Source organism: Rhinoderma darwinii, chromosome 4, assembly GCF_050947455.1.
Source record: "Rhinoderma darwinii isolate aRhiDar2 chromosome 4, aRhiDar2.hap1, whole genome shotgun sequence".
Lineage (NCBI taxonomy): Eukaryota > Metazoa > Chordata > Amphibia > Anura > Rhinodermatidae > Rhinoderma > Rhinoderma darwinii.
In genome coordinates this window covers 215,353,753-215,375,097 of record NC_134690.1, presented here as the reverse complement: position 1 = coordinate 215,375,097, position 21,345 = coordinate 215,353,753, and the positions used below count along the sequence as shown (strand labels likewise).

Here is a 21,345-nt window from a genome sequence, read left to right as displayed (position 1 = left end):
TTGCGCTTTGTCCCTTTAAACCCTTGTTTACATGAAAGGGAGAGGCTATAGCTTGTAATAAAATCATACAGGAAGTTCTGGTGCCTGTATGAGTGATACAGAATTATCTCCATAGATCTATGGAGAGAAAGTGTGTCACCGAAGCTGGATTCAGACTATTGCAACAGCCCAAGTATGGTGGATCTGATATCTTTTGATAGTGTCATACCTCTTCTTTTTCCTGAGGTTGCTGACATAGTATTTCTTAATGTCACATATAGGAAACATTAGTTTTGAGCAATTTCCCATTAAGAAAAATAAACTTACAGTATGCAGGCATATAAAATGGCACAGTATACACAAATATATCTAATCCATTGTCCTCACTATGTGATGTCCTCAGCATACAATTTAAAAGTGAGAACAAGCATCCAGTAAAATTCTTAATTAGTATTTAAAGAGGCTCTGTCACCAGATTTTGCAACCCCTATCTGCTATTGCAGCAGATAGGCGCTGCAATGTAGATTACAGTAACGTTTTTATTTTTAAAAAACGAGCATTTTTGGCCAAGTTATGACCATTTTTGTAATTATGCAAATGAGGCTTGCAAAAGTCCAAGTGGGTGTGTTTAAAAGTACAAGTCCAAGTGGGCGTGTATTAGGTGCGTACATCGGGGCGTTTTTAATACTTTTACTAGCTGGGCGCTGTGAAGAGAAGTAACATCCTCTTCTCTTCAGAACGCCCAGCTTGTGACAGTGCAGATCTGTGACGTCACTCACAGGTCCTGCATCGTGACGGCCACATCGGCAGCAGAGGCTACAGTTGATTCTGCAGCAGCATCAGCGTTTGCAGGTAAGATCGACTTACCTGCAAACGCTGATGCTGCTGCAGAATCAGCTGTAGCCTCTGGTGCCGATGTGGCCGTCACGATGCAGGACCTGTGAGTGACGTCACAGATCTGCACTGTCACAAGCTGGGCGTTCTGAAGAGAAGAGGATGTTACTTCTCATCAGAGCGCCCAGCTAGTAAAAGTATTAAAAACGCCCCGATGTACGCACATAATACACACCCACTTGGACTTGTACTTTTAAACACACCCACTTGGACTTTTGCAAGCCTCATTTGCATAACTACAAAAATGGTCATAACTTGGCCAAAAATGCTCGTTTTTTTAAAATAAAAACGTTACTGTAATCTACATTGCAGCGCCTATCTGCTGCAATAGCAGATAGGGGTTGCAAAATCTGGTGACAGAGCCTCTTTAAGAAAAATAATCTTCCTAATCATTTTACTAAAAACACACAAGTACAGAACTACTCTTTGTAGTTTATATGGCCTCGTTCACATTAGCGTCGGGTTGCGTTTGGGGTATCCGTTCCGTCAGAGGAACAGAAAGCAAAATGGAAACCATAGCTTCTGTTGGCACTACCATGGATTTCAATAGTGATGCTTCCGTTTCAAATGGTTTCCATTTCGCAAGGTTTCAGTTGTTTTTTTTCACAGATAATAGTGCAGTGGACTACGCTATTGTTTCCGTTAAAAAAAAAAAAAATCAAAACTTTATGGAATGGAAACAAACTAATTGTTCCTCTGACAGAACGGATGACCGGAAATCCCAAACAGAACCAGACGCTGATGTGAACCAGGCCTAAGTATTTTCAAACATGCTACGACAGTACAGAGACCCTGATAAAGCAAGAATATTAACTTTATACAACATATAATATACAGTGCCTTGCGAAAGTACTCTCCCCATTGGGATTTTTCCTGTTTTGTTGCATTACAACTAATTAAAATTGCATTTTTGGGAGGAGGGGGGTTTGCACCATTTACACAAGTGCCTAGCACTTTAAAGGTGCAACATAGTTTTTACTGTGACACAAACTATAAACAAGACAAAAACCAGAGAACTTTAATGTGCATAAGTATTCACCCCCTGAAGGTCAATACTTTGTGGAGCCCGTTTTGCAGTAATTACAGATGTAAGTCTCTTGGGGTATGTCTCTATTAGCTTCGCACATCTAGACACTAAGAGGTTTGCCCATTCTTCCAGAAAAAACTGCTCCAACTCCTTCAAGTTAGATGCTTGTGTTGGTGTACAGCAGTCTTCAAGTCATGCCACATGTTCTCAATTGAATTGAGGTCTGGTCCATTCCCTGACATTTAAATAAAAACAATACAAGCGAGTCTTTCTAAACACTCCCACAATTAACTTTTACCTCTTACACTTGAACTGGGCGTTAATGCAATCAAGTAAGTGTATTTATTAAACAATGTTATGCCTGACGAAGACCTCAGTACGAGGTCGAAACGCGTTGCACAGTGTTTGATTTTATAGGTCTGTATGAATAAAAACGTATTCTTTGAGAACCGACTGCAAATTTATCCGAATACCAGCACAGGAGCACCCCATAAAGGAGTTTTCTTTATTCACTTTGCCAATGATTATTGGACGATGGGAGGGAGGATCTCCACTTTAGGAGCCAATGCTCAAAGTCAACCTGGAGGCCTGCAAACTACGCCGGCATTGGGGTTAGATTGACCAGACACGCTTCTAATTTGAGTTGTGCCGATTATCCTGCCCAACTCCCACTAGGTGAGTCTACCCAGATTCACTGTACATATATTGCATTTATCCCCAAACATTATTACCTTAGAGGAGCGCAGTTTTATTCTTTTGTACTTTTTCTATGAGCAAGACATTAAATGGTTTTTCCTTAACCACTTAATGACCAGGCCTTTTTTGGCGTTCATGACCAAGCACTATTTTCCGTTTTTTCACCGTTGCACTTCTAAGAGTGATAACTTTTTTATTTTTCTGTCGACATAGCCCTAGAAGGGCATGTTTTTTTGCGGGACGAGTTGGCTTTTTCAATTGCACCATTTTTGGGTGCACATAGTATATTAACTATTAACTTCTTTTGTGGGAGTGAATTAAAACAAAATAATAATAATAGGTATTCCAGCATTGTTTTTCGGGTTATAAATTTACGCCGTTGCACACTAAATACACTATTTAAAGGAAATATTTATTTTTGCATCGCCACATTTCATGAGCCATAACTTTTTTAGTTTTCCATCAATGTGGTCATATATGGGCTTGTTTTTGTGGGTCAAGGTGTAGTTTTCATTCACACTATTTTGGGGTACATTGTTAATTACATTTGATTTTGTTGGGGGAGGGAATGAAAAAAAAAAAAAAAAAAAAAAAAAAAAAAAAAAAAAAAAGGACGTTGCAGTAGTTTATTGCGTTTTTTTGGGTGGGTTTGCACCATTTACACAACATGCCTATCACTTTGATTTAACCACTGGGTGGCACCTTCAATGTGTTAAAGAGGCTCTGTCACCAGATTTTGCAACCCCTATCTGCTATTGCAGCAGATAGGCGCTGCAATGTAGATTACAGTAACGATTTTTAAAAAAACGAGCATTTTTGGCCAAGTTATGACCATTTTTGTATTTATGCAAATGAGGCTTGCAAAAGTACAACTGGGCGTGTTGAAAAGTAAAAGTACAACTGGGCGTGTATTATGTGCGTACATCGGGGCGTTTTTACTTCTTTTACTAGCTGGGCGTTCTGACTAGAAGTATCATCCACTTCTCTTCAGAACGCCCAGCTTCTGGCAGATCACGCTGTGACGTCACTTCCCCAGGTCCTGCATCGTGTCAGACGAGCGAGGACACATCGGCACCAGAGGCTACAGTTGATTCTGCAGCAGCATCAGCGTTTGAAGGTAAGTAGCTACATCGACTTACCTGCAAACGCCGATGCTGCTGCAGAATCATCTGTAGCCTCTGGTGCCGACACGATGCAGGACCTGGGGAAGTGACGTCACAGCGTGATCTCTCGAGAACACGGCTGTGTCTGCACTGCCAGAAGCTGGGCGTTCTGAAGAGAAGTGGATGATACTTCTCGTCAGAACGCCCAGCTAGTAAAAACGCCCCGATGTACGCACATAATACACGCCCAGTTGTACTTTTATTTTTCAACACGCCCAGTTGTACTTTTGCAAGCCTCATTTGCAAAAAATACAAAAATGGTCATAACTTGGCCAAAAATGCTCGTTTTTAAAAAAATAAAAACGTTACTGTAATCTACATTGCAGCGCCTATCTGCTGCAATAGCAGATAGGGGTTGCAAAATCTGGTGACAGAGCCTCTTTAACTTCATTGTTCGAGTACTTACGATCGCGGCGATACCAGGAATGTGTTTTTTTTTTTTTTTACACTTTTACTAAATAAAACCACTTTATATGGGAAAACAATAGTTTTTTTTTTTATAAACTTTACTTAAACCGTGTTCATTTTATTTTTTTAGTCCCACTAGGAGTATTCACAATGCAATATTGTGATCACATATACAATGCTTTGATATACATAGTATACCAAAGCATTATTGCCTGGCAGTGTAAAACGGACAGGCCAGCTATTAGGCCATGTCTATGGCATGGCTTAATAGGTAGTTACTAATGGCAGACCTGGGGGCCATTATTAGGCCCCGGCTGCCATGGAAACCCATCATCGCTTTGCAATCGCGTCAACAATGTGCCCATTGAAGTGACATAGGGAACTCCCTCTGTCAAACACCTTAGATGCCGCAGTCGCTGTTGACCACGGCATCTAAAGAGTTAAACTGATGGAATCGGACTACTCTTCAATTCTGGCAGGAGTCTGGCTGTGTAGAATAGCCATGCTGCTGATCTCGTGGGTACAGTGGCAGTACCCTCGAGATACGAGTGACGAATGGATCTGTCACGATGGGTAAACTAGCATCGGCTTGTGACAAATATATTGCTCGTCCTTAAGGGGTTAAACCACTCCAGTGTAGCTTTAACAGTATATTTCGGTTCATTAATCTGCTAAAAGGTGAACCTCTGTCTGAGACTCCAATATCTGGCAGATTCAAACAGGATTTTCTCAAGAATTGCCCTGTATTTACTGCCAACCATCTTTCCTTCAATCCTGACCAGTTTTCCAGTTTCTGCCAATCAAAAGCATCCCCACAGCATGGTGCGGCCACCACCATGCTTTACTGTGGGAATGGTATTCTTGGGGCGATGAGAAGTGTTGATCTTGCGCCACCAATAGCATTTCTCATGATGGCAAAGAGTTCAATTTTTGTCTGCCACATGCTGTTTGGCAAACTCAAAATGTGTTTTTGTATATTTTTCTTTAAGCAAAGGCTTTTTTTCTAGCCACTCTTCCATAAAGCCCCAATCTGAGGAGTGTTTTGCTTATAGTGATCCTATGGAAAGATACTTCCATCTCCACTGTGGATCTTCGGATCTACTTCAGCATTATCGTTGTGGTCTTTGTTGAATCTCTGATTATTGCTCTCCTTGCCCGGTCTGTGAGTTTACACAGACGACCTTTTCTTACCAGGTTTGTAGTTGTGCTTTAATTTGTTATAATGGATTTAATGGTGCTCCGAGAAGTTTAAAGCTTAGGATATATTTTTATAATCCAACCCTGATCTATACTTCTGCACAACTTTGTCTCTGACCTGTTTGAAGAGCTCATTGGTCTTCATGTTGCAGATTCAGAGGCCATTCAGAACAGCTGTATTTACACAGACATCATCTAACAGATCATGTGTCACTTTGATTGTACACAGGGCGAGCTTATTCAACTAATTATGTGACTTCTGAAGTGGATTGGATTGACCAGACCCTTCATAGCAAAAAGGGTGAATACTTATGCTCACAACTTTTCAGTCTTTAGTTATTTTTATATTTTATTTTTCATACCTCTGCAACAAGTTGAACTATTTAGTCAGGTCCACTACATAAAATTAAAAAAATTGTTTTAATCCTAGGTTGTAATGCTATATATATACATATATATCTATATACACACACACATCTTAGAGATTACCTATAGCTGCTGATCGCAGTTGCTTCATGTGGGCTTCAAGGATAGAAGGGTCCCTGGAACTGTACATGCCTAACTCTGGATAGAAATTAGATCCAATGTCCTCAGGAGGATTGTGTTTTCCAGTTGGGTATTTGTTAGCTATCTGGGCATCCCAATGTTTCAGCTGGTCATGATTCCAGTGAATATACTTCCCATCAAATTGAGGATTTCCATACCATGTGTAATAAAAAACATGAAAGTCATAATTAGGAGCAGGTAAGTCCATGTCAAGGTCACCAGTTTTTGGTGAAATAATTTTATCTTTATGCTCTTTGGTGTGTTGTTGGCTACTCATAGTAATGCCTGATTTTTTATTAAAATCTGTGACTTTCTGGAGTTCTGGTAAAAGGCCAAGTCCAAATGGATTTCCAAAAGCAGCTGCTTCAGGTCTCAGGGACTTCAAGCCCACCATAATAGAACAAACAATGAGAAAAAAAATTGCTAAGGTGATACATGCTCTTCTACGGAATCTTGTCATGATGACACAGCTCCATTAATTCTATGCTGTAACAGACACAACAAGGAAGGAAAGATGAAAAAGATGTTACATAACTGTCACCTCCAGAATTGGCAGAATTCAACAAATTGTTAAGAACTGTTAGGCTGGGTTCACACGACCACATTAACGTCCGTAATGGACGGACGTATTTCGGCCGGAAGTCCCGGACCGAACTCAGTGCAGGGAGCCGGGCTCCTAGCATCATAGTTATGTACGATGCTAGGAGTCCCTGCCTCTCTGCAGGACAACTGTCCCGTACTGTAATCATGTTTTCAGTACGGGACAGTAGTTCCACGGAGAGGCAGGGACTCCTAGCATCGTACATAAGTATGATGCTAGGAGCCCGGCTCCCTGCACTGAGTTCGGTCCGGGACCTCCGGCCGAAATACGTCCGTCCATTACGGACGTTAATGTGGTCGTGTGAACCCAGCCTTAAGTTGGGAAAACAAAACAGAGACACAGTTATTGAGGCTATGGCAATCCTATATAAACATGCTACTTTCTTACTGAGGTTATTGTGGGTGTGAAATATTATGTAGTCATGTAATATTGGGCATATACCAAATCTCAAAATGATGCAACTCTTGGCTAGTACCTCAAGGTGTTTATACACGTACTTGTACAATTCTGAACATTGACCTATTGACTGCACACAAGTTGTTTATTAATAATTTTTTGTACCCTTTTATGTTAAAATTTCTTCAAGACATTAATGCCTGCATTTGTCAGTATACTCCCCTGCGAAATATTATGAGCATGGGTCCATTGTTATGGATTATTTTGGACAGTCTTGTAAATTCTTATAAAAAGAGGAAACTATAGCACTATTCTCGGTCCATCTCTGGATTTAGTGGGTGCACACAGACAGACCCATGTCAATTAGCTGCAACCCAGACAGCTCCAGTGTTAGGCCTCAAGCACACTTCAGTGAAACGCATCAGTGTGCTATCTGTTTTTTAAGAAGCTTCTTGAGAAAGGCTCTATAGGAAAGAGCTGAAATGTTGCCTAAGGGTGATAAAGTACCAATTTTTTCACTTTATTCTACAGAGTGCTGCCTAATTTTTTGTCTATACCTATATGGAACAACAGTCTTTATCTGCTGGTAGGTTGTCTCAGGTATCTGGGGCCATGCTGACTGCAGTGCATCCCACATTTGCTGGAGGGTGCGTGGGGGGGGGGGATCCATAGAGCGAACAAGACAATCGAGGTGGTCCCACAGATTATCAATTGTGTTCAAGTCCGGTGAATTAGGGGGACAGGGAAGTACTTGGAAGTCTTGTCATGCTCTTCCAACCACTGTCGGACATTTCTAGCCATGTCACATTGTTTGGCTGGAAGATTTCATCTGCCCCAGGGAAGACAAACAGCATGTAAGGGTGGACGTGATCTGCAACCATGGATTCATACCCAAATCGGTCCAGAGCAAATGCTCGTTCATCGGCTGATCTGCTCGTTTATGCAGCATTAAATATTATCATTGTCGACATCACATCTCTCTGTGTAAACAAGGAGATCTGCTGCTGACATGATGGAAATATATGAGGACGGGCAAACGTTGCAACAATTGCTCACCCCCATACATTACTGATCATAGCCCCTTGTGAAAGAAGCAAACGAGAGCCGATCAACAAGTTGTCTCGTTGGTCGGCGCTCATTTTCACGGCCCATATCAGGCCGTGTAAAGTAACTTTACTTTATCTCCCTCCAAATGTGACGGTTTACCCAATGTGCACAATAAAAGACATGAGCAGTACAACTGTTGGGCGTTATTAGTTTAGTTAAATTGTGTTTATTTAGAATTGTAAGATCACTTTAAAATGCCAAGTACATTACTTTAAAAATGGGCACGGTAGCCAATTTACTTTCACAGGCTTAGGCCTCATGCACACGACTGTATTTTTGTCCACCCGTAAATACTGGCGTAAATACGGGCCCTTGGTCACACGTATTCGACCCGTATTACACCAGTATTTACGGACCCGTGCCTGTAAATACGGGTCCGGTGTCATCCGTATTCCACCCGTATTTACGGGCACGTTTTTGGCTGCAAAATTGGACTGCACTAATCGGCAGCCCTTCTCTCTATCAGTGCAGGATAGAGAGAAGGGACAGCCCTTTCCGTAATAAAAGTAAAAGAAATTCATACTTACCCGGCCGTTGCCTTGGTGACGCGTCCCTCTCTTGACATCCAGCCCGACATCCCTGGATGACGCGGCAGTCCATGTGACCGCTGCAGCCAGTGATTGGCCTGTGATTGGCTGCAGCGGTCACACGGGCTGTAACGTCATCCCAGGAGGCCGGACTGGAGGAAGAAGCAGGGAGTTCTGGGTAAGTATGAGCGTCTTATTTTTTTACAGCTTTATCTATATTGTGATCGGAAGTCACTGTCCAGGGTGCTAAAACAGTTACTGCCGATCGTTTAACTCTTTCAGCACCCTGGACAGTAACTATTTACTGACGTCGCCTAGCAACGCTCCCGTAATTACGGGTGCACACACGTAGTCACCTGTAATTACGGGAGCCCCATAGACTTCTATGGGCTGCCCGTGCCGTAATTACGGCCTGAAATAGGACATGTTCTATCTTTTTCAACGGCACGGGCACCTTCCCGTAAGCATATGGGGAGGTACCCGTGGCCAACAGAAGTCTATGGGACAGTAATTACGGGAGTTTTTACGGTCGTGTGCATGGGGCCTTAGTCAAGTTGATCAGATGATAGATATAAGGTGTCAGGAGAGCGTATTGTCGCTGTACATAGACACTCCTATCACTATCATCTCATCAACCTGCCTGAGCCTGTGAAAGTAAATTGGCTACAGTGCCCATTTTTTATTTACGTTACTTTTCTTTTCGTTATGAATTATAGGAGCACGGGGAAACAAAACAAAAAAAATAGGACATGTTCTATTTTTTGCGGGTCACTTCTATGGCCTGGACACTTTCCCGTAAATATACGGGAAGGTGTCCGTGGGCAATAGAAATGAATGGGTCCGTACTTTGATCCGCAATTACAGTCTGTAATTGCAGATCAAAATCACGGCCCTGTGCATGGGGCCTTAGACACAGTACATTCATTCCAATATATATTAAGAAACGCACAAACATGCAACGAACTGACATTAAAAAAAAAAAAAAAGTCTCATTTCGGTGTTTGCCATACATTATTAAGCTAAAATACTACACTACCAAAAATACAAAATAAATAAATAAATTACCTGTTTGAAATAATGTGGAAAAAGCACAAAGGTAAAGGAAACAATAATTACTCGTTAATCTAATTAAAAATAAAAAAATGACTTGTTTAATTTAATTCTACAGTATGTCAATTTATGCTGCGTTTCTACTGATTTTCTGTTGCGGGTTTTCCCCATTGAATTCAACTCGCAACAGAAAGCGAAGTGTTGCGACCTTTGCGAGGTAATCGCAGCAACTACGCCGCAAAAAAATAAAATGAAAAAAAAATCGTAACTCAGGGAAAAAAAACAATTCAATAAATCGTACTTGCCCAGAATGCTCTCCTTCCTGCAGTCCAGACTCGTGGGATGACATTTCGTCCCATATGACCGCTGCGGCCTGTCACATAGCCTGTAACATCATCGCAGGAGGCCGGACTACACGCAGAGAAGATGGAGGGGGTATTAGCGTTATTTTTCACAGCGCAAATTACATTCGAAAAAAAGAGAAAAAAAAAAAAGTGAGATTTTTTTCGCACGGAATGTACTGCGGGTTCCAGGTCGGATACGCTGCATGATTTTTACGCAACTTATTCGACACATGGGAAAACGACCCAATAGGGAAAAATGTGTCAAACAGAAGCTGGTGGGCCGGCGGAGCAGGGTTAACATGCAGATCATTTAAGTCAAGTGCTACAGCTCTGACCACCAGGAGCCTTCAGCTACCCCCCTGGAAACACTCATATAGTTTATCATTAGGAGACAAATAAGGGAGATTTGAAAATAATTCTGTAGGGTGCACAAATTAAGGCCTCATGCACACAGCCGTGCCCATAACAGACCGACCAGGATTGCGGGCACGGCCGGCCGCAGACACCCGCGGGCCGGTTTTTCAAGCCGTGCTCCCATACAAAGTATGGAAGCACGGCCCGCAAAATCCGAAAAGTAAGACATGCTCCACAATTCCCAGCACGGTTATACGGCACTGACATTTTCATAGCGCTGCCAAAGGCCAATAAAACCGGGAGGGTCCGCAATTACAGAGTTCTTTTACGCTCGTGTGCATGGGGCCTAACCAAAAACAGCAAACATAGAATTAGACATCTTCCAACTTTCTAGACGCATGTCTTTCTTACACCACCTCACTGGGGTTCACGTACATGTCTATAATACATTTGGCGCATTTTGACAACTCAGCCACTCCCCTTTCACATTACACTTTTCCGTACCTTCAGCGTTGGCACAAAAAGCATCAAAAACACGCGACATTTGCTGCTCCTGCTCGACGTCTACTCCATTTTTTGGCACGTTTTGCTTACGAATTCTCGATTATTCTGGCGCTGACCGGACACTTTCATGCATGACCCCTGGAATCATTCCAGTAACAGGTCCAGCAAAAGAACATTCGCACTGGACTTTATGCAGCAGGTGATTATTAACCCTCTATAACCCAGTCACAGCGGCATCACCATACACACTGTGGGTAAGATAGAACATTCATATAACGCAGGTCCTGGCCAGGATAGAAACATCGGGCACTACAAAGCCTGCACCAACTTCTGGTCTGCCCTGTATAATATCGTCCTCTATGCCAAGCCAAACACAAACACCCCCTGTGAGCGTTACACAGGCAACGTCCATTTATTACACACAGACAGCGCACCTATAACATGGCGGCAGATGCAGGATGCACTGGCGCAGAGCTGGTTGTGTGGGTACTTTACCGCCCTGGCACACGGTTCTCTGCACGGAGCAGCGGGCTCCCCTTCCACCTCTGTAGCTGAAGACACAGTCAGTCCGGACACTTCCTGGATCCGTGTGACGCAGAGGCTGATGGGAGGAGCTTAGACCGTGTCAGCGCCGTGTGTAATGGCTGAGGGAGCTCTAGTGCGTCCTTCATAGACGACATAGGCTAGATATATGAATAATGGAGATGATTGTCCCGTCCCCCCACAAATAAGTGCACTGCCTGATGTAAACTGATGCCCGGCCCCATTCCCTTCAGCACGCGAATAAATATACCCCCTCTCCTCATAGTTATACATTCATAGCACTAGGTGCACAACGGCAAATCTTTCATAAGTCACTGTTTCAATGTCCTCAAAGTTCACTCATAAGAGAGGAGGCTGCAGATGTTCCCATAAGGGTGTGCCAGCTAAAAAAGCCCCATAGGGGTTAGGGTATGTTCACACGGCGGGGGTCCGTAACGGCTGAAATTACGGGGATGTTTCAGCCTGAAAACATCCCCGTAATTTCAGCCGTACCGGCATGTGCAGGCGCTTGAACGCCGCGTCAATTACGGCCGTAATTAGCGCTGCTATTCATTGGAGTCAATGAATAGCGGCTCCAATTACGGCCAAAGAAGTGACAGGTCACTTCTTCTACGCGGGCGTCTATTTACGCGCCGTCATTTGACAGCGGCGCGTAAATATACGCCTCGTGTGAACAGACAAACGTCTGCCCATTGCTTTCAATGGGCAGATGTTTGTCAGCGCTATTGAGGCGCTATTTTCAGACGTAATTCGGGGCAAAAACGCCCGAATTACGTCCGTAAATAGGCCGTGTGAACATACCCTCATGTGCACACACACTAAATACGTCCGTAAATGACGGACGTATTTCGGCCGCAAGTCCCGGACCGAACACAGTGCAGGGAGCCGGGCTCCTAGCATCATAGTTATGTACGATGCTAGGAGTCCCTGCCTCGCTGCAGGACCACTGTCCCGTACTGAAAACATGATTACAGTACGGGACAGTTGTCCTGCAGAGAGGCAGGGACTCCTAGCATCGTATATAACTATGATGCTAGGAGCCCGGCTCCCTGCACTGTGTTCGGTCCGGGACTTGCGGCCGAAATACGTCCGTCAATTACGGACGTAATTAGTGTGTGTGCACATACCCTCAGGGTATGTTCACACGAGGGCGTCCGTTACGGCTGAAATTACGGGGATGTTTCAGCCTGAAAACATCCCCGTAATTTCAGCCGTACCGGCATGTGCAGGCGCTTGAACGCCGCGTCAATTACGGCCGTAATTAGCGCTGCTATTCATTGGAGTCAATGAATAACGGCTCCAATTACGGCCAAAGAAGTAACAGGTCACTTCTTTGACGCGGGCGTCTATTTACGCGCCGTCATTTGACAGCGGCGCGTAAATATACGCCTCGTGTGAACAGACAAACGTCTGCCCATTGCTTTCAATGGGCAGATGTTTGTCAGCGCTATCGAGGAGCTATTTTCGGGCGTAATTCGGGGCAAAAACGCTCGAATTACGTCCGTAATTAGTGCGTGTGAACATACCCTAACACTGTTCCAGCCACAAAAACCGCCATAATTGTCAGCCACAAATACATCTGGAGAAAGGCACACTGTCTCTGAGGATGCCCTAATTGGTAACTAAAACACGGACATGTAGGGTAAGTTTACATGTAGCGCAAATACTGCAGATTTTCTGCTACGGATCTCGTTGCCGAAAATCTGCAGCATAATATAATAGAAGTGGATGAGATGTGAACAAATCTCATCCACACGTTGCGTAAATGATAAGCAGAAAAAAACGCCCAAAAATTGACCTGCAGTTAGGTTTTTTAATCCGCAGCATCTCAATTGTATCTGCGTAATCGCTGCTTTTTCGTTGCAGGTTTTCCCCATTGAATTCAATGGCGAGCTAAAGCCCGCAATAAATAGCAGATGTTCCGATTTTAGTGGAGGAAAAGCTGCGATTCTGCAGCAAAAATTGCAACGAAGGGAAAAAAAATCATATACTTTTCCAGAATACCCAGAATTCTGTGCTTCATCGTCCAGGCTGGCCTCTGGAGATAACGTTTCATCCCATGTGACCACTGCAGCCAATCACAGGCTGCAGCGGTCACACGGGATGAAACAATATCCCAGGGCTGCAGATTGTCAGGATGTCGTAGGGACGCGTCGCCATGGTAAGTATATTCATATTTTTCACTGCGGGATTTCTGCGGGGGACATTCTGGCCCAAAACCTGAGCCACAATTTGGTGCGGTTTTTAGGCCAGAATTCCCTGTGACCACCAGGGCGGATATGCTGTGTACCTTTACGCAGCGTATCCGCCCTGTGTGAATAAGCCGTACACGTGTCTCAGGGATAGTGCAGCCCTTACACAATGAGTATCAGCACCGCATAAGTTATAATCACATGATCATTATGTAGGGTAAGGACCAGAGACATTCTTAGGGTCCCTGTGGGAGGAAAGCATTTGGTGGGTCCTTTAGGAGGGGGACAGAAGTCTGTTTAGGGCATGTGAAATGAATAGGCCCTATGTTTATATGCTATTGCCTATTAAATAGCCCATTCATTTAGCATGTGTAAGTCCCAGGCAGTGGCAAAGGGCATTTGACAGGTGAGTGTGGGCCCTTTTAATAACTCGTTAGCCTGGGTCCCTGGCTACTGAGCACCACCTGTACTGCCCTGATGGCGGCACTGGCATTGTTTACTTCTAGGGAATTTTGTAGATTCTACTTTGAGGAGGGATGCCATACTAATAGATAACCTTTAGCATTTGTATTAATTTGTGGTTTTATTCCCAAATTTTAAGACAACCCCTTGTGTGATAAAATAACACAAGAAGTAATACTCACCTTGCCAATCCCCTGCTGCTGCTGCAGCCACAGCACAGTCCACAGCAGCGACATTCTGGTGTCGACAAGTGACTGCTACAGCCAGTGATCGGCTGCAGTGGTCACAAGTTTTGTCACAATGTCACCGCTGGATCAGGAATAACAGAGACTGTTGGAGGACTTGGGATGCGTCGGCACCGAAACAGCAGGGGATTGGTAAGGTGAGTACTAGTTCACATCACATTTTGGCCCCTACATTTAGGGTGTGCTGTATGTCGGGAAAGGTCCCTGCATACACGCTAAACATTTCCATTAAGCTCCAAGAGCCCGATAGAGGCTAAAAGTGTCCTTTTGGCCTCTGTCAGCATACCTTTTTTTTTTCTTCAAAAAGATGCGATTGCGTGGTAGCCTATGCTGTTTAATCCCGCAGGAATCCGCCCAAAAAATTATAGAGCGCAGTATATATGTTTTTAAACATGGGAGCCTATAGGTGATGTATGCCATTAGTCACAGGCAAACTTTTAACGTACAGATGTGTCCAGATATGTACACCATTGAAATAGTTTTTTGTTTTTTAAATATTTTTTTTTTTAATAATCAGTGTGTTTAGTGCAACTTTCGAAATACTTGTTATTACAATTTATTTTTACTTTCCAGTACATCCCTCATGACAGCACCACAGGAGGTTTCCCTATTGACCACTATAGGGACAGGAAGACCTAGAGGTTAAAAGGCCCCTCCCACCACCCAGTTGCCAGTGTTCTTCCTGGCCCTACAGGGTCAGGAGCAGAGAGACGTCGCTCCTGTGTTGCTGCAGGAGAAAAACTTGGGCAGGGGGCAAGATCGGGGGGTCCGTGCACTCCCCCTTCTTTTCCTCCTAAAGCCTAGGCTAATACCCCTCTAACGAGAGGTCCCTTAGCTCCCAACCTAAGACACCTACCTTAGGAATCCTAGGCAGGATTCCGGTAGTGTGTGGTGTTCGGGATTCCCAAGCAGGCTTCAGCTTGGCCGCGTGACCAGGCGGGGACCGGCAGCTCCATAGGCTTGGAAGCACCGGCAAAAGCATCCTCGCTGCGCTGCACAGATTTTCACACGCGTCAGTGATTTTCACGCAGGGTATGTGCGTTGCGTAAAACTCACAACATGGCCTATACTTGCCCGTCTTTCGCGCATCACGCACCCATTGAAGTCTGGGTGCGTGAAAATCGCGCACGGCACTCAGACGCACTTCCGTGTGCCGCGCGTGATGCGCGCTACAGTAGTCAAAACTATGAATGAAAACAGAAAAGCACCACGTGCTATTCTGTTTACAAACATAAAAACAGAGTGTCATAATGATGGCGGCTGCGCGAAAATCACGCAGCCACGCATCATACGCTGCTGCCACACGGAGCTTTTATGGACCTTTTACGCGCGCAAAACACGCACGCTCGTGTGAATCCGGCCTAATTCTTTCTTTTTTTTTTTTTGTGTTCATAAGAACGAGGGTCCCAAACCCCCAGATCCTCCTCACTGCACCCCCCACAGTGGGGGGGATGACATTGAATTGAGCGGCGGTCAAGCGTGCACGCTTCCATTTCATTCAAAGTGTATGGGAATGACAGAAAGAGCAGAGTGCATGTTTGACCGCCGCTCCGTACATGCTCCGCCTGCATGGGAGTGCAAGTTTTATTTTACGCAAATTGCCCAAAATGTAAGGCTGGGTTCACACCTGCGTTCATCTTTCTGTTATTCTCCTCTGTCAGAGCAGAACAACGGAAAAATAAGAAGCGCCTGTTCCGCTGCACAACGGACAACACCTGCCGCCAACTAAACCCATTGACTTTAATGGGTTTTGTCGGATTTCCGCTGGGGTGTCTGTGGTTTTAACGAAAACAACAGGGCAGCATGCTGCACTATTGTATCTGGTATTCTTGGTCAGATCTGCAACACAGATGTGAACAAGGCCTAACACAAAAGTTTTGTACTTTTTAAAGCTGATTCAAAAAAATAATAAAAAAATTAAAAAATTCTACTGGACCAACTGCCTATTTAGAGACAGGCAGCAGCTCCAGGAGCAACATCATAAGGGACACACTAGGCGGATATGCTGAGTAAAACTACACAGCTTATCCGCAGGGAATTCCGCCAGCAAAACCGCACCAAATAGTGGTGCAGGTTTCGTGAGGCATGTCCACTGCGGAAATCCTGCAGGGAAACAAAGAGTTTACTTACCCCGGCCGTAGTCTAGGCGAGGCGTCTCTCTCTTCTGAATGACGCTGTAGACCATGTGACCACTGCAGCAGTCACATGGGATGAAATGTCATGACAGGAAGCCGGGCTGTGCTAAGAATAGAGGATCGCGTTGCCTAAACTACGGCCGGGGGAAGTCTAAACTTTTTTATAAATTTTAAATAAAAAAATACTTATTTTTTTTCTCATTCGTGATTTTTGCGGTAGAACCACAGCATTTCCGCAACAAAGGAGCAGCGATTCCGCAGAATAAATTGACATGCTGTGGCTTAAAAAAACACACTGCAGGTCAATTTTTTTCGCTGTGTGTGGATGAGATTTGTTCACATCTCATCCACTCTGCTGCGACTGTAATACGCTGCGGATTTTCTGCAATGAAATGTGTTGCAGAAAATCCGCAGCGTTCATGCCTAGTGTGTTCCTACCTTAACAATAAGGCCCAGTTCACAGAGTTTTTGGGGATTGATATTGACTCGGACAATGCGTCAGAATCAGCGCCAAAAAACGTCCAAAACCGCCTTCCATTGATTTAATCTGCAATCAATGGGAGCCAGTCGTGGAAAAAATAAAAAGCAGCACGTCCTTTCTTGTCGCAGTTCCGCCTCTGACCTCCCATCAAAATCAATGGGAGGCAGAAAATGCATTTTTCGCTGCGCTTTCGGTCTGTGGTCCTCAATCGCCGCGGGCAAAAAACGCAGCAAAAAACGCGGCAAGATAGTGTGGGCAGGTCAAAATCTGCCTTAAAATTCTTTAAGGAATTTTGAGTCAGATTTTTTCTGCCTGCAAAATACTCTGTGTGAACAGGGCCATCAGCACTTTCAGACACTTTAGTCACTGTGTCAGAAGAGCTGCTGGCTCCCACTCCAGTCCTCGTTGTCAGGCGATGTCTTCCAGGTCCAGTCCTTCACCTCCAGGCTCCAGAAAATGTCGGGGATCGGAGAATGCCTGCCGCCACGCTGCAACTTGACTCCTCCCCCTCTCCTTACGCAGCTACGCTCTGGAGGAGGAGGAGGCCCAGGTGAGTCGTGTGTGCGCCGGTGTGCGTGGGCGCTCGCGGGTGCGCGTGTCCGCTCGCGGGTTCACGCGGCCATCCGTGGTGCGTACGGGTGTTCACAGGTGCGCGCGGTAGCTCGCGGGTGCGCGCAAGCGGTGTTTGACGGCCGGGCCCCCATGACGAGAGGGGGGGCCCGCAGCTCACGACTTTCTTTTGGTGAAAAGAACGGGCCCCATTGCAGGGGCCTGTTTTTTTGCTACCAAAGGCAAGTCGCGGCAGTTGCCTGGCCCCCTTTCAATTAGGTTTGGCCGGGCCCCTTATAGCAGTACCCCTAGTACCTCCCTGATGGCTGCCCTGTATGTATATATATATATATATATATATATATATATATATCTGTACTATGACAATGATCTCTTGACAGATAGTAGAGAAATCACTGGCATGACGGGCTGGCATTTTTACAAGAGATGGATGGTTCACATTTTAGTATAAGGGTATGTGCACACGTAGTGACCAAAAACGTCTGAAAATCCAGAGCTGTTTTCAAGGGAAAACAGACCCTGCTTTTCAGACGTTTTTTGACCAACTCGCATTTTTCGCGGCGTTTTTCGCGCCGTTTTCGCGGCGTTTTTTACGTCCGTTTTTGGAGCTGTTTTCATTGGAGTCTATGAGAAAACAGCTCCAAAAACGTCCAAAGAAGTGTCCTGCACTTCTTTTGACGAGGCTGTATTTTTACGCGTCGTCGTTTGACAGCTGTCAAACGACGACGCGTAAATAACAGGTCGTCTGCAAAGTACGTCGGCAAACCCATTCAAATGAATGGGCAGATGTTTGCCGACGTATTGTAGCCCTATTTTCAGACGTAAAACGAGGCATAATACGCCTCGTTTACGTCTGAAAATAGGTCGTGTGAACCCAGCCTTAGCGTTTGGTTATTATACTATACAATATATTACACTCTTTTCTGCACAAAGGAAAATTTATTAGTCACAAAAAAATAGTCCAGAGGGGGAGGGGCTTCTTTTCTCTAGACGTTAATGATAGATATAATCTGATGGAGAAAGGCTGCGGCAGGTGCATCTCACACAGGGGCAGCAGCGTGCAGTTCCAGTGACTACTCCTTAGTTATGTCCTCCAGGACATCTGGAAGTCTCCGGCTGTGATGGCAGGTCCAGTGTGTGGCTTCAAAGCTTCTTAGAGACCTGTGGATAGAGGATCAGGTTACATGGAGCAGACAGGTACAGTAGCATTGACACAGAATGTCATATATTCTATTATAAATATTGATTCAATTGGGTAATTATGGCATTGCACTGCAAAGAAAATGGGGATCAGGCCAACCGTGTTTTTGAGATTGGTGGGGCTCTCAGTGGTCACCAATCACATTTTAATGGCATGTGTAGTTGTCATCCCATAGTTGTATATCAGTAGAAAACCCTCTTAAAGGGGTTGTACAAGAATCAAAAATTATGATCTATCCACAGAATAGGTGATCATTTCCTTATGGTTAGGGTCCCACCGCTGGGACCTCCACTGATCATTAGAACGGGGATCCCGAATCCCCCGCTCTATTCAATGTCCTTCTCATTGCGGTTGAGCAGTGAGGAGGATATTGAATAGAGCGGCGGTCGAGCATGCGTTCTGCTGCTCCATTGAAAGTCTATGGGAATGGTGGAAACAGCTGAGTGTAGGGCTTAGCTGTTTCTGTCATTTTCATAGACATTGAATGGAACAGGTGGCGCATGCTCGACGCAGCACCAATCAAGCTCCTCTACACTGTGGGGGGTGCAGTGAGAAGTAACAGGGGGTCCGGGAACCCCGTTCTCACATTCAGTGGGGTCCCGAAAACTCATAAGATTTTTTGTGATCATAGTAGCCAATTAAATCAATAAATAATGTGTGCAGAAAACAAAATAAGACATGAATAGACTTTGGGCAAAGTAACCAACATGGGTTTTTCCAAAAAATACAACTACCACTACTACTGTATATAAATGTATGTAAGACAAAGTAATGAGACACATAAATCCTTCCCAATTCCACATACCTTGCCAGTGGGATCTGACGGTAATACCAGGGCTGTTCTTGGATTATGACTCAGGACACTGTAGCTGGTTCTCTTCTCCACAATTTAATTTGTCCAACGAGCAATTGTAAATTTTTGTTTGTTCTTGAAGTTCTTTTTTAAATAAGTACCTAGTAATAGTCCTCCTCCGTGTAATATTTTCATTGGTTAAAAAAGATTAGTTGGAACATTTTTTCAGCAGGAGCTTTATGGCTGTTAAGTTTTTAGGTGGCACATACCTTGCCAGCATTGCGCCCAGTCTAGGGTGTGGAGCTAGACTGCTCAGGATTTCCCTGCCATACATTCTGGCTTCGGGGCAGCGGTCCTGTAAAGATTTGACTACAGCCGGTATTGCCCTATCTGTGATCCCTTTTCTATCAGACAGAAAAAAGTCTGGGCCCATTCTGTCCACCAAACCTACAAGATGCTTGACTGTGGTGGATCTCACTTTGCTGTTGTTGTGGCAGAGTCCTCCCTCTATTAGGGCTGTCAGAGCGCGACCTGGGCTGACATTTTCCACCATTGATGTCAGAGCGCTGTCCACTGCTTCATGGATAAAGGTGTTGGATTCCCCGGCCTTGTGTAGCAACACCCGGACAGTTTGCTGGAGGTCGCAGTCCATGTTCGCCTGCAATATTGTGAACATCATGTTCAGGCACTTGATCGCTGCTAGGGACACTGCAGATCTCAGGTTGGTCACTTCCTTCATTACTGCTGTCCTCAGTTTTTGTATTATTAGAACAGCAGCTTCAGGATGGACCGATATCAAGGATGAGATGGTGTCAATTCCTCGAATCTTTTTTTCCCAGTCCTCGTCTTCCAGCAGGATTAAGGCGTCAGCAACTGTCATCTTGGACTGGGACATCTTCTTTAGTTGTTTATTGTGCGTTGCTTTATGGTTTTGGACTGCATGATGACTTGATGATGGTCCTATAGATGGTAATACAGATGTCTTCTTTCTCTCAGGTGCAGGAGGCTCATCATGCTGGTTCCTTTGATGGTAATCGGAATTGTTATACTGCACCGTACTCACAGGCGTTATTTTTGGTAAAGGTTTTGATGGATACGCCTGGAGAGAATTCCTCCCATTGTTCATATTCCTGAGGTCTTCTAAGGTCTTTTCGGCTGCTGCAATATACTTTTTATATCTTTGGCCAATATCCTTGGTGACCTCTTTTTCTGTGTCTTTTATGGGCCTTTTAGGTGGTTCTGGGGTGTTAGGGATTTTCCAACCCAGTTTTTTTCCAAAGTCACCAGATGGCGGATGTTTGTCAGGGATTCTCAATTGAAGATTGCTGGTCAACCTGGCCAGCACTCTCTGAGCCGCCACATCCCGGTAGTCAGCAAAGTTGTCACCTAGGCTGTACTTCTGATTCATGCCATAACAGATGGAAGAAATATCTGAGAGGTCAGAATCTGAGCTGGATGTTACTGAGCTACTACTGTCAAAGGAGTCTTCTGCCCACATCTTCCAAAAAATTATCTAAAACACTTGGTGCGCACACCAATATCACTGCTTCTCTCTGTAGGGAAAGTCCAGCAATGTACAGAGCACTCAGCAAGCAAAGTTCTAATACAATAGTTTCACCATGACGCTTCTATGACATCAGCCAGACCTGTAGAACTTTTCCCTTAAAGGGCCATTGTCTCCAAAATAGACAAATATGTTTAATATTGTTCACAAGTAAAACACCTAACAGGACAAGTACTGGATAAAAATATTTACTGTTTTAATTGTTGTCAAATTAAATCTTTTTTGGGGAAGATTTATTTATTATCAGCCAATATTTATTTATTATCACCCATTTCAGAATAACCGAGCTCTTATTGCAATATTTACTATATCTTATTTTTCCTGTACATCTCCAGTGCAGCAAGTAATTTACTTCACCTCTTCCCG

The 21,345-nt window shown here is 44.4% G+C and overlaps 2 protein-coding genes across 5 annotated transcripts in view; both read right to left on the bottom strand.

Moving 5' to 3' along the window:
- MANEA (mannosidase endo-alpha) overlaps positions 1–11,400 on the bottom strand; it is a 37,187-nt gene extending 25,787 nt beyond the window's left edge. Inside the window, exons 1-3 of one of the 4 annotated variants that reach the window (XM_075862177.1) lie at positions 11,228–11,400; positions 9,893–10,002; positions 5,854–6,396 (exon numbers count right to left, since the gene is read on the bottom strand). In XM_075862177.1, coding sequence (XP_075718292.1) covers positions 5,854–6,370 — 517 coding nt within the window. In that variant the 5' untranslated portion in view covers positions 6,371–6,396; positions 9,893–10,002; positions 11,228–11,400. Of the gene's footprint in view, positions 1–5,853; positions 6,397–9,892; positions 10,003–10,793; positions 11,203–11,227 lie in introns of those variants that run through there. The other 3 variants (XM_075862176.1, XM_075862175.1, XM_075862178.1) reach the window with 3 other exon arrangements.
- Positions 11,401–18,372: 6,972 nt separating this feature from the next.
- LOC142761010 (TOG array regulator of axonemal microtubules protein 1-like) lies at positions 18,373–20,987 on the bottom strand. Its single transcript, XM_075864187.1, has 2 exons — positions 19,428–20,987; positions 18,373–18,582 (listed from the first exon to the last, which is right to left on the bottom strand). The coding sequence occupies exon 1, from the start codon at positions 20,911–20,913 to the stop codon at positions 19,624–19,626; it is 1,290 nt and encodes a 429-aa protein (XP_075720302.1). The 5' UTR covers positions 20,914–20,987; the 3' UTR covers positions 18,373–18,582; positions 19,428–19,623.
- Between the last annotated feature and the right edge of the window lie 358 nt (positions 20,988–21,345).